At 39.0% G+C, this 13,967-nt stretch overlaps 1 protein-coding gene across 5 annotated transcripts in view; it reads right to left on the bottom strand.

Annotated features, from left to right (window-relative positions):
* Positions 1-5,689: 5,689 nt before the first annotated feature.
* Positions 5,690-13,967, bottom strand: part of ubap1 (ubiquitin associated protein 1) — a 55,848-nt gene continuing 47,570 nt past the window's right edge. For all 5 annotated transcript variants that reach the window (XM_068031760.1, XM_068031770.1, XM_068031750.1 and 2 more), the window contains 3 exons: positions 12,213-12,410; positions 6,812-6,913; positions 5,690-5,972 (listed from right to left, as the gene is read on the bottom strand). In XM_068031760.1, coding sequence (XP_067887861.1) covers positions 5,832-5,972; positions 6,812-6,913; positions 12,213-12,410 — 441 coding nt within the window. In that variant the 3' untranslated portion in view covers positions 5,690-5,831. The remainder of the gene's footprint in view (positions 5,973-6,811; positions 6,914-12,212; positions 12,411-13,967) is intronic.

The raw sequence follows: 13,967 nt of genomic DNA, 5'->3' as shown, positions 1-13,967 counted from the left end.
ACAGTAGAGGACCAAAAAAACTTTGGAAAACTAAAGGCCATAAATCATTTAAAGCTAGCAGACAGGTACAAATGTCAATTGAAAGGGCTAATGGAATGTTGGCTTTTATCTCAAGGAGGCTGAATTACAATGGGGAGGAAGTTATGCTTCAGTTGTTTAGAGCCTTAGTCAGACCCTATTTGGAGCACTGCACCACATCTCAGAAAGCATATACAGTGAAACATGTAAAACTCCCTGGACAGAGGGGGCAACTAGGGGAGTCAGGGGAAGAGATGGAGACTGGGGGCTGAGATGGAGAGAATGGTTTCCCCTTTTTGTCACTTGAAATCTGGCATTCTCTCTCAAAAAACTGTGGCTGCCAAGACAATTGGAATTTTCAAGACTGAGTGATAGATTTTTGTTAGCCAATGGCATCAAAGTATATGGCACTTCAGTGAGTAACATTCAGGCCACACAAGTGCCAGGAAATTACCATCTCCAACAGGAGAGAATCTAACTATCTTCCCTTGACATTCAACAGCATTACCATTGCTGAATCCCGCACCATCAACTTCCGGGGGGGTGGCGGGGGGGTTAACCATTGACCAGAAACTTAAATGGATCATCCATATAAATACTGTGTCTACAAAAGCTGGTTAGAGGCTGGCAATTCTGCAGCAAGTAACTCAAACTCCCAAAGACTATCCGCCATCTACAAGCACATGTCAGAAGAGTGATGGAATACTTGTCTGCATAGGTGCCGCTCCAACAACACTCAAGAAGCTAGACATCATCCAGGACAAAGCAGTCCACTTGATCTGAACTCCATCCACCACTGGCACACAGTGGCAGTAGTGTGTTGCAGCTACAGGATGCACTGTAGCAACTTGCCAAGCCTCTTTCACAGTATCTTGCAAACCCACACCCTCTACCACCTAGAAGGACAAGGGCAGCAGATGCATGGAAACACCACCACCTACAAGTTCCCCTTCAAGCCACACACCACCCTGATTTCGTTCTGTTCCTTCAAAAACCTGGAACTGCCTTCCTAACAGCACTGCGCGTATGCCTACACCAGATGGATTGCAGCAGTTCAAGGCGACAGCTCACCACCACCTTCTCAAGGGTAAATAGGAACGGGTAACAAATGATTTCCAGTAGCGCTCACATCCCATGAAACAATATTTTAAAAAATGATTAAATGGAACTGAGATACAGATCAACCATGAATGACGGAGCAGACTGAAGGTGCTGAAAGGCTTGTTCCTGTTGCTATGTTCCTAAATTGCTGCATTCAGTGAAGTGGTTCTGCTAGCACTATTTGCACTTTTAGAACAGGTGCTACATCATTATTTTACTCAAGCTATGCCCAGAAATCAATTATAGGATCCCCTTGGAAACATCCTCACCGTATGAAGAAGCCTCCTGAGATTTCTGTGTCAGCTCCAATGTTTGAATGTTACTAAATGAGATTATATATTAAACTAGGATATTTTATGAAACTTGTGATCTACAGTGGTTTTATTGCTCCAGAGCCCACATGAAGCACCTCAGCTTCATGTTGCCATCACAACAAACCGAGAGGTGCTGGTACATGCGCCACAATTAATTCAGTGTCCTAAATTTTTTTCAATCATTTGAATGCACTATATCAATGATCTTTCAGCTCTAGGACTTGGCTACAAATCCAGCCCAGATTGATGGGATGAAAGTTCCCTCATTTATTCACTGTGACATTAGTGTAGGTTTTTTTTTAAAAAGCCTTAATTCAACATTAACAGTCAATCTCACTTGGAGATCACAGGAGAAAGATGAAATGGAAAATGTTGCTGTGGTGAAGTTGGGTATGCTCTTTCGAGGTTGGGATAGAGCAGAGGGAGTTTTACTTTGCCTATAACTAAGACACTGACTCTGGGTGTTCCTTTTCCAAGCATTAAAATCCTGCACTGAGCCAAAATTTAATTTTTAAAAATCACCTATTGTAATGCCAACAGTATCCAGTTAATTTTAACGGATTATCTGCAGTATTAGGATTGGAAAATCTCGGTAAGTGAACATGTATGGGCAGGATTGGGGCTAGGCCATAATGCCTCAGTTAAATGACCTGCCAACATTCACCATGCAGGCTTGCACACAAAGAATGAACAAATGGTGCAGAGAAACAGCATCATACTTCAGTAGGAGACAACACGAGAGGAAGGGAATGGGGGAAATAATTAATCATTTTGTAATATTTAGGCCTCAAGGGCTGTTGTTTCAGTGTAAGCCATCAAAATCCCCAACATACAGACCCTATGTTATGTTCACACAAAGGCACATGCCAGATTATTCAAGCCGTCAATTTCCCAAGTTTGAATCTCACTCACATAATTCCAGGGTGGTAGAAGACGAACTAGATGAACACTTTTTATTGTCTATTAATTCCCAAGTTCTCACAAGATGGAGACACATCACAGTAGAGAAAATATTTGCATTTATATAGTGTCTTTCATTACCTCAGGACATCCCAAAGCACTATACAACCAATGAAGTACTTTTGAATTGTAGTCACTGTTGTAATGTAGGAATCATTACAGATTCAAGATCAGATTTGAGAGAAAATATAATCAGCTGTTATAAACCTCCTAAGCAGCTGACTTATGAATTGCATTGATCATCCAGAAATTGATTAGTTACTGTCCACCAGCTTCAACCTCCCCAAAAAAAATCATGGCCAGGAAATGGTGGTGGTACAAAGAGACTGTATAAATCAAGCACACTTTCAACATCCTGCATAAATATCAACAGCTAAAAGTAGAAAATGTCCAGGGTGGATAGGAATGTTTTGTTTCATCTCATATTTTGTGTAAAGTTACATAAAGAACAAAATTGAAAATGCAACTCAAACAGTATTAACTACTAAACTCTCGGCCGTTTGAATTAGATGCCCACTGAAGAGAGGTTCTACTGTCAGCTTTTACGTAAAATCTGAAAACACTGCAAAAATTGTAATGATCTGGACTTGAGAATTCTCCATTTATGGAGTTTTGGTTCAGTTATTCCATATAATCAGACAGAAAAGCAACAAAATACAGCAATGAACATGTCAAGTTTAAACATTTGAGGATCAGATTCAAACCCAAGACTTTTAATTGGCACTCCTACTACAGCCAGTGGACTGTACACATTCAACAGCTTTCAAACATTTTAACCCACATTATCAAACCGATTTTCCCAAATTTGAATAATTATTTTAAATTAGACTTTCAATAATGGATTGAACTATATACTGTATTGCATGTTGATCTGCAAAACACACTGTGGTATGTTTTAGCTTTGATAGGAAAAAATAATTATTGTTTAATTGTACCATCCATGATTTACTTCCAATATTCATATTTCATGCACATGAAAACCCATTTTACCAATGATCTGCATCTCATTGGTGACGATGCATTAAATTTTCCAAAGCAGTTCAGTGGTACGAAATATGTGGTGGGTGATTTAGGAGATACAGCTAACGGCACAATCAAACCAGGTAGATTTTGAACAGACGTTTAAAAAGAATAAAGCGAAGTAGCAAGGCAAGGAGGTTTAAGGTCGAAGTTCCATTAGGTGGATTGATGTCTGAAAGTTCAGCCACCAAATGAGGAATACCAGAAAGATGAATGCAGAGGAGTTCAGAGTCAGAAGACTATCAAGCCCTGCTGGAAGAAGTTGCAAGGGTAGCATATGGAAGGATTTGTAAATGAGGACAAGGATTTTTACTTTGGTGCATTTGGAGGCAGTGGAGCCCAGCAAGGGCAGCGGTTATAGTTCAGTAAAATCTATTGAAGGGTACAATATAGGCAACAGATTTTTTAGATAAGCTAGAGTTTGTATAAGGGAGGAGTTTGGGAGGCTGGAGAGTATTCAAAAAGTCAACTATGCAGCAGATCGAATTACAAAAATGATTTTCCTTTGAAAATTTTTTAAATATATAAAACTTGCAGAATGTAGCAAGAGATTAATTGCCACTGTCTCCAGCTTCATTGGAACCAAATCAAAAAATGCGCCGAACTCATCCATTTTACTTATTTAACTTGAACTCTTTACATGAGTAATAACTGTTAATGCATGATGCATAGAATATATTTTTAAAATGTTATATCTGCATGCATTTCTCCTCTGTCAACTTTTCCATTAGAAATTCCTATATTCAAATTCATAAATGGAACTACTTATGTAAACTTGACGCACTTGTAATTACACATTCCTACTAGTTGAAATGCTGCTGCAGCACCACTGGTGGGTGGATATAATTATAGCATGGTAAGTTCATATAGGCAGTTTCCATGATAAACATGGACATGGGAGGTTCTATTGGAAATATATAAGGAGGGTAGAATATATGACTTCAAAACGGGGACGGAATTACATTTACACATTGCGTTCCAATTATCCCCCAACTCTAACCCCCAATTCACCTGAAGACTACACTGGATTACTCATGTGCAATACCACTGGAGATCAACTAGTATATTTTAAGAACTCAAGTTAGAAATTATATTCCACAAGTGGACTGCACCAATAGAAAAACTCAACCAATCTGAGACACACAAATCCTATCCCATAGTTCATTTTGAAAAATTTCCAAAGACTTAATTTATCGCACCATTAATTTTGAAATTGTTCATTCATTTGAAGTTAGAGCTATCACAAAGTAGGGTTAAAATGTTAATCAAAAAGCCAAACACATTTTTAATGTTTTATTAGTACCGGTTTTTGCAGAATCAAACTTTTAAGCAACTTCTTTTAAGATTCAGAAATGCTTCTGATGTTTGAAGGTTTGTGAAATATTACAATACAGAACAATGCAACATCTGTTCTAAAATGAAAAGAAAAATAATCTGTCGCTGTTAATTTTGAAGATTAATAGTAAAGAAACACTCCAGAACTACAGCAGTGAGGAAGACATAATATAACATTTGACAACAGTGTAAATGAAACAAATGCAGCGGCAACAAGATAATTTAAAGAAAGTGCTTAAGTAGATGAGAATTTCACCTCACGCTGCAATTCTTTTAAGAGTCTATGAATAGATTTCCTATAAGGGAATCTATGTGAAACAGACCCATACAGGGATGGAGCGTAGATTTCCTTTGTTTTCTTGTTTGTCTGTCTGTTAGGATTGAGAGTTTTGCCCTCCCATTGTGTTTTCTAAACAAAATGCATAGGTGGTAACATTACCCAGCCAGTGACAGATGACAGACTAGCCCAGTCTAATAATTCCTATTGCACTATAGGTTACTTAATTTAAATACAATTTTACAATAGCCTACAGTCCAGTAAATGTAGCCTTTGACAGAGGACAAAAAGCAGCTTTAACCTTGGAAAATTGCTATTATCCAGCTTTTCACATACCTAACCAAACTCCAGTGCAAGAGTGGAAGATGCACATTTTTATACTACTATTATTGGAAAGTAAAAGAAAAATTGATCCAATTGATCTCTTAGGTGGCCACAGTTTGAGAAAGATGGGTGAAGGATACTTCAGCCACATTATAACAGCCTCCTTTGAACGCTGAATGAGTCAACCAAGTCAAAATATTAAGACAGCTACCATAGCAATCTTGTACTTAGTTCATCTTTATCTTAGACTTCCCTAAAGCAAGGGTTGTTTCTTCAAAGATGGATTACTCTCCCCACCCCACCCCACCCCTCCCCCCCCCCCCCCCCCACAAACCCCCACCCCAGCACCCACACAAAAAAGTCCAAAAGGAAAGAAATACACAGCCATGCCTGTATACACAGAGCTGGAAACTGAATCGTACGTGGGATGATTTTTTTCCCTCTGTACTCTCAATCAGGCCGAAATAGAACAACGGTTGCCTTCAGCTGGCTCCTGCACGTGTCATTAAGTCTTCCAGAGCTTTCTCCTGGTCATTGTTATGAAAAACAAGAACCTCCTTAATATCACCCCGTTCAAAGCCCATTTCTCTAAACTTGGACATTAGGTGAAGAAACTCCAGAGTCTGAAAGAGAAAATACAAGACCAGTAATCAGGGCTCTAACGGCTTTCACCATAGAAAGTTAATAACATAAATTCACAGATAATACAAATATTTATATCAGTGCGGCGTAGAATGTGCTTCAACACTGGTTGGTTTCAACAGTATTGTATTAATACGGGGAGGGAGGGGGGCAGGCATAGCACGGGGGAGCCAGGCATGGCATGGGGCGGGGGCGGCCAGGCACCATCTAATAACTGAAGTGTGGTTTATCTTACTGCATTATGCTGACAGACTCAATTACAAGCAGATTAAGATCTATTATTTCTGAGAAGTGAAGAACACTGGCAAGCAGTATTCATCTGTTCCCCCATTTGTCCTGTCAGCGAGAGGGGAGGTTCCCCATCATCTGATGTCATCCCATGAATTACCAAATATTTTTAAATTCAGTTTTACAGCTTGCCACAATGGGACTTGAGTTCTCAATCCCTGAGTTTCAAGTCCAGTCCCATAGCCATTAGGCTGCTGTACCCATTTATAACCAACAAGTAAATATATATTTCAACAAGTAAACAAGGATAGGTAAATTGGCCATTGTAAATTGCCCCTAGTGTAGGTAGGTGGTAGGAGAATGGTGGGGATGTGGTAGGGAATATGGGATTAATGTAGGGTTAGTATAAATGGGTGGTTGTTGGTTGGCACAGACTCGGTGGGCCGAAGGGCCTGTTTCAGTGCTGTATCTCTAACTAAAATAAATAAATCTATTTGTTTGTCAACTTAGGCTTCTGTTCATAAAATCCAGAAAAATTCAACATGCAATATAGAAATTAGAGCACACATAGTTCATGTGATACTTGACTCACCTTTGGCTCTGAACACTGAAACATTTCCAGGCCCTCCTCTACTTGTGCTGGTTCAAAGCCCCGTTCACATAGTCGTCCATGGACAAACAAGTAATCAAGCACCTGAAATGTTGAAATATAGGTTTCAGGAACACTAATCTAACTGACTTTCTCTTGAGAAATAATGACATGATAGAAAGTTTTGGTAATTAGAGAGGCTGAAATGTGTTACTTATAAACACATGAGCAGATGTTGTGCATTCAGATCAATGAAAGAAAAAATAGCTTATTAATTCTGCCAACATCCAAAATTAACTTTTCATTCTTCATTAGTTACCATATTTTCTACATACTATAGCATTCTACAAGGAGGCAATTGTTAAAAGATTCACAAAGCTGAACTTTTCAATGGAGAAAGATTTTTTAAATATTAAAAGGCAAGAATACAGACACATGCCTTGTTAAGTACAAATATAAGGATAAATACAGATAGATAGAGATTCTCCAGAAATGGATATAAAACTCAAGATATAGTCTTACCAAAGCGCATGTAGTTTGATTAGGACTTTCTGACATGTATTCTACTTTGTAGGCTATATATTTCAACATTATATTGGCTTTAAATTGCTGCCTTGCATTGGATGAACATTTTCAGCATTGAGTCTACCAAGTCTTTTTCAACTTATAGCTACAGTTCCCACCACTCTCACAGTCCACACTTAACAAGGCAACTGCCCGTATCAGGCAAATAGCACTAACCACGTTCCATTACCAGAGAAGGCAACTACAAAGATGCAATTATAACATATTAAGTGTGTTGACTATTTTGAACAGTTCAATAAGTACTTGCCTAACACTTACTGATTTAATAGGCAGTGCTAATTTCAGTCAAATTTGGGTCATCAAACAGTTCCAATTAGCTGTTGTGCAATTGAAGTGCAATTACCTGACTGATGGGATTCTAGATGCAACTGCTAACAATTAGAAGAGACAGTTGCGAAGTGAGATTACTTTTTTTTTTAAAGAAATATCTTCCTTACTTGATCTTTCTGGTTTTACCATCCATGTACAGTGGCAAATCACATTATAACATCAATATGACCACAATAAGTGGTGGGAACTGGATTTCAATACCATTCATAGAGTATGGGTGTAGTCCATTTTTCCTTCCAAGTGTGTAGTACTTTACATTTGTCTGTATTAAACTTCATCATGAGGATGGAAAGTCCTCATCAGGGAACTCCTCTTTGCTGACGATGCTGCTTTAACATCTCACACTGAAGAGTGCCTGCAGAGTCTCATCGACAGGTTTGCGGCTGCCTGCAATGAATTTGGCCTAACCATCAGCCTCAAGAAAACGAACATCATGGGGCAGGACGTCAGAAATGCTCCATCCATCAATATTGGCGACCACGCTCTGGAAGTGGTTCAAGAGTTCACCTACCTAGGCTCAACTATCACCAGTAACCTGTCTCTAGATGCAGAAATCAACAAGCGCATGGGAAAGGCTTCCACTGCTATGTCCAGACTGGCCAAGAGAGTGTGGGAAAATGGCGCACTGACACGGAACACAAAAGTCCGAGTGTATCAGGCCTGTGTCCTCAGTACCTTGCTCTATGGCAGCAAGGCCTGGACAACGTATGTCAGCCAAGAGCGACGTCTCAATTCATTCCATCTTCGCTGCCTCCGGAGAATACTTGGCATCAGGTGGCAGGACCGTATCTCCAACACAGAAGTCCTCGAGGCGGCCAACATCCCCAGCTTATACACACTACTGAGTCAGCGGCGCTTGAGATGGCTTGGCCATGTGAGCCGCATGGAAGATGGCAGGATCCCCAAAGACACATTGTACAGCGAGCTCGCCACTGGTATCAGACCCACCGGCCGTCCATGTCTCCGCTTTAAAGACGTCTGCAAACGCGACATGAAATCCTGTCACATTGATCACAAGTCGTGGGAGTCAGTTGCCAGCGTTCGGCAGAGCTGGCGGGCAGCCATAAAGACGGGGCTAAAGTGTGGCGAGTCGAAGAGACTTAGTAGTTGGCAGGAAAAAAGACAGAGGCGCAAGGGGAGAGCCAACTGTGTAACAGCCCCGACAAACAAATTTCTCTGCAGCACCTGTGGAAGAGCCTGTCACTCTAGAATTGGCCTTTATAGCCACTCCAGGCGCTGCTTCACAAACCACTGACCACCTCCAGGCGCTTATCCATTGTCTCTCGAGATAAGGAGGCCAAAGAGAAAACTTCATCAGCCATTGTTCTACCTACTTACATAATGGCACAGATTTTGTGGTCAGCAGCAAACAAACAGCAATTGCCATTCATTACATTTAAAGCTGCCTGCATACTTCTCGTGGGATTTTGAATGGCAACTTATGGTCACTGGGAATCTGAAACAGCATGACGCCCTCTACAGGGCATCTGGGACCTGTGTACCTCATTAACCAATCAGATTGAAGAATTTTTACTGAGGCATGAACCAGGAAGTGCAAGTTAGAATATTTAATTCAATGTAAAATTATGTACTGAAAGCTTAATAAAGGGAGAGAAAGATGAAATTGAGAGTGAGAAAAGAAAATGCAAAAAAGATTTTAAAAATCTCCAACAGTAATTAAAATCTGAAGGAATGAGACACCACGCTTATAAAAATTTAAAATTTCAGTGCCAGAGAGGTTGTTTGGCAATAATTAAGACGCAACTTGTCCTTAAAAGTTCACCTACACTTGAATGGGCAAGCCCAACTTTTTCTGGCATGTTTAGTGGATATCTAGTGGTTAAGTAATGCAACATCACATCCTTCACGTGTTTGAATGCTGAGTGACTCGACAAGGTACCGATGTAGCAAAACTTGTGTGGGGGACGGGGAAACTTAGACAGCAACTTTCTTATTTCCACACTTAACTGCCCATGTGTGAATACTATAAGTTGCTGATAGCCTCATCGTTGATCCTATTGCAAAGTCCAGGTTATTTTATCCAGCTCATTCTGTAATTAGTGCGTTCCATCCTCCAATCCCATTAGTTCTTCTAGTTTGGTTTAATCTGAAAGTTTGACCAATTTTTAGGTTCCAGAGTCTAAATCATTCCAAAGCCTGGTGGTCCTACTACTGAACCCGCCGACATAAAAAATTGAGAAGATGACAGACCATTCAAAGATACTTAACTGGGATAAAGCCAATTTCAGTGAGATAAAAAGGAACTAACCCAAATGCACTATGAAGAAAAATTGGCAGATAAGACAGTACACAATCAATGGGAAACATTCAGAGAGGAGACGTGACTTGACAAGTTTCTTAGATGAAAGAAATTAAAATTGAGATTTAAAAGAAACATGATATTTTTCTTCTCAAACAAGCTCAAAGGATGGAAGGCTTTATGAATTGTAGAAGATGTTTTATGTTTGCCTGCCGGGTCCTGGACAATATCATCTGCAAAAACTGCAACTTGATCGATGCCCTCAATGCTGAAGCAATCAGCATTAGTGAGCAACTTTCCACACATCAATATATTAGGGAGGGAGAATTTTTGATAGATGAGGTTTTAGAGAAGGCCACATTGGCGGGGGTCAGAGTAGGAAAGAAAAGGAGGGTGGGTCTCTGTTCAAAAAGAGGCCAAAGGTTATAGCTGGGAAGTGGGGCAGGAGCAGTGATTCTTGGTGCTCTCCAACAATTTCTCTCCTCTGGAGAGAGATGACGTGAAGACTTAAGAGATAGTTGCGACAAGCGATAATGTGTCCGCTAGGGAAGGAGCAAAAAAAAGAGTCGCAGACAAGTTGTGGTACCAGTAAATTCAATTATTTGTTTAACAGAATTCCATTATTTAATAAAGATGAGAGAAACCAGTAAATTATAGACCTGTTAGTCTAACATCTGTTGTGGGGAAGCTACTGGAATCTATAATTAAGGACAATTACTCAGTACTTAGAGAAATTTGCTGTTTAGAGAGCCAACATTGATTTGTAAAAGGTAGGTCATGACTAACAAACCTAATTGAATTTTTTGAAGTAACGAAAGTAGTAGACAGGGGAACATCTATGGATATAGTTTATGTTGACTTCCAGAAGGTATTTGATAAGATTGCTCATAAAGACTGCTAGTTAAAATTAAAGTTCATGGAATTGAAGGCAAATTATTGACCTGGTTAGGAGGTAAGAGACAGAAAATATGGATAATGGGTATGTACTCGAATTGTAAGTAAGTGACTACTGGTGTTCCACATGGTTTTGTGCTGGGGTCTCAATTATTGACATGGAGCCAGCAAACTAATCCCTTACTGCTGACTCTGCATCACTCTGAAGATACCAATCACAAAATGGTACCTGCAATATAACAGTACCCTTGTTGAATTCAGGTTGGTGTTAAATGATCAACTATACCAGTTCAGTTACTGCACACATTAAAGTACAGTGTTGCATGACAAACACAGGCCGACTTCTTTGCAATTTTATCAGTTACGAGAAATTTTTAAAAAATTGTTGTAAAAGATATTTAATAGCATTTTATTATGTGATGTAACTATTTTTCTTTGGAAATTCAAATTATGAACACAAATTGTCTTCACACAATAGTCTAATTAGTACTCACGCTGCCTTCTGCTACACTGAATCTCAAGAGATACAACACTCAAATCCAGCTGCTTTCTTCCTTACCCCATTAACTTTAACTAATTTTTAATATCTGATTTAAACAGAATACATTATGTTTTTAGTTTTTTTAGTTTTAGAGATACAGCACTGAAACAGGCCCTTCGGCCCACCGAGTCTGTGCCGACCATTAACCACCCATTTTATACAAATCCTACACTAATCCCATATTCCTGTCACATCCCCAACTGTCTCTATATATTTCCCTACCATCTACCTATACTAGTGACAATTTATAATGGCCAATTAACCTATCAACCTGCAAGTCTTTTGGCATGTGGGAGGAAACCGGAGCACCCGGAGGAAACCCACGCAGACACAGGGAGAACTTGCAAACTCCGCACAGGCAGTACCCAGAATCGAACCCGGGTCCCTGGAGCTGTGAGGCTGCGGTGCTAACCACTGCGCCACTGTGCCGCCCTAATTATGAAGACTCATGAGATATTATTTCTAACCCACTCAGAACCCACTTCTATCTTTGCCAGCAAGCTATCAGGTAATATTTAAATAGGTATTCAGAAGCAATCCTCACTATTCACCTCTTTCAGAAACATGCCTACAATAATTAATTGAGCCAAGTGGATTCCTTTAAAAATGGAGAATCCCACATCCAACCATAAAGGGAACCAAAGTGAAGAAAACAAAATCACTTTGTAGATCATCCAACAAAATGATACTGCAGTCTATCCTTTATAAAAATGCATTGCAGAATATAAATATATTTGAATAAAGCACAGGTTTAAAATTAGTACCACACTGAACTTTAATATGTTCACCTTTACCTGTTCCAGGTTTTCTCCTCGTTTCTGCATAGCTTTTACTACATTCTCACAGGAGTATCCCATATTAACTATTGTTTCTGCGCACTGCCTTTCACTTGGAGTCAATGCTTGAAGTGGGTCAAAACACTCAGATTTCTTTGATGCATCTCTGATGCTTATGGTGAACTTTTCTGCAGCAGGTTGGTTTCCAGATTTAACCTATTTAGAAGACAACAGGAAACATAACCTAAATATAAGTTTATATCAGTGATATTCAATTCCAAAATCTTACAATAAATGTCTCAAGACGTCTCCAAAATTAAAACTTGAGAGCATATGTATCATTAATCAGATAGCACAGAATAAAAAGCCTTCACTCACACAACAATCTGAAGAATTATTTAACCCAAATTAAATTCACAAACAGTAAACCTAAAAAAAACCTTCATATTGCACAAGTGAGATAAAGCTCCTTAAACGCTCCTTAAATAACATGCCTTAACTACAGTCCCGAAAATAACATTCTAATTAGATAGTTCTATTTCCCAAAATAAAAAAGCTGTCAAATTATCAGCAATTTTGTGCTGTAGGTACATGCTGAACTAGGATCCCAAAACTGATTTACTGAGGGATCCTTAGAGTTGGCAGAAAAAGCAGTGCCTAACGCAACAATGCTGCCATACGGTCTTCAACTGTTAAATTTTAGATTGCATCAATGGGAGGCTACTTACCAGATTTTAGAATGGTAGTGAGACTTTAATGGTTGAAAAGCTGACAGGTGTCACCCTATTAACATAATTATTAAAGTAAGAATGGAAACCAGCGAGTTTATTTTGACTTGAAAAACCACGTCTTCAGTCAGTTTTGCACCAGGTTATTTTTATGCTGCAACCAAAGCACATCCTTGCCATTACAACTTTCAATTGGTTTTATTAATTGTACTCTAGTGAATATTTGTCTGTTTTGCATTGCACTTTTGTGGAGGCAGTACCCAATACCAAATAGGCATGCGAGAACAGATACAAGACGCTCTTCTGCATAACTAAATTATTCCACTGGATTTCATTACTTACAACCAGAGGTTTTGTTCAGTTTAAATCATCATGAAATACTGGAAGCAATTTCGACCCAAAATCTTGATGATTCATCTATTACCCTTTTAAAAACACCTTTTACCATTGATCCTGAGTAAACAGTCAAATAATTTGAGGAACTCCAGTATTAATTTTAAAAATTACTCAGTACTTTGCCTGCACAGCAGCCATTTGTTGCAAATTAATTTTGTGATTAGCTGAATTTGTAAGTGTTTAGGTAACACACTTCACTACCAGATAAAAGGAGGCAGCAATGAAGGTAAAGGTAGTGGTGACAATTTTCAAACAATTTGCATCACCACCACTTATTTCATCCACCCATATACAATGGTTTGTTACACAAGCAAAACAAATACCTTTTCACAAATTAACACGGTAAAACTTTTATTTCAGTTGCATGTCGGGTCATTAGAAAGTCACGTTAACAGTACTGTAGCATATTAAGGATCACTTGAATCTGTCACCAAGCACATCAGTTCTTTGATTTGCCTTACATAGGGTATTTCACGAAAATCCATAGACACATTACAACAAAATTTCAATTTCATTAGTTATTCTGATACACTGTTGAACCGATCAGGCTTTAAAAATATTTTAATGCGTGTGTACACATGCATATACGTGCGTCTGTTCCAAGTCATAAAACAATCTTAAAAACAAGGCAGAACACTGGTTTTCCATT

Source organism: Heterodontus francisci, chromosome 1 (genome assembly GCF_036365525.1).
Source record: "Heterodontus francisci isolate sHetFra1 chromosome 1, sHetFra1.hap1, whole genome shotgun sequence".
Lineage (NCBI taxonomy): Eukaryota > Metazoa > Chordata > Chondrichthyes > Heterodontiformes > Heterodontidae > Heterodontus > Heterodontus francisci.
The sequence above is the reverse complement of the archived record's forward strand: the minus strand, read 5'-3'. Positions and strand labels throughout refer to the sequence as shown.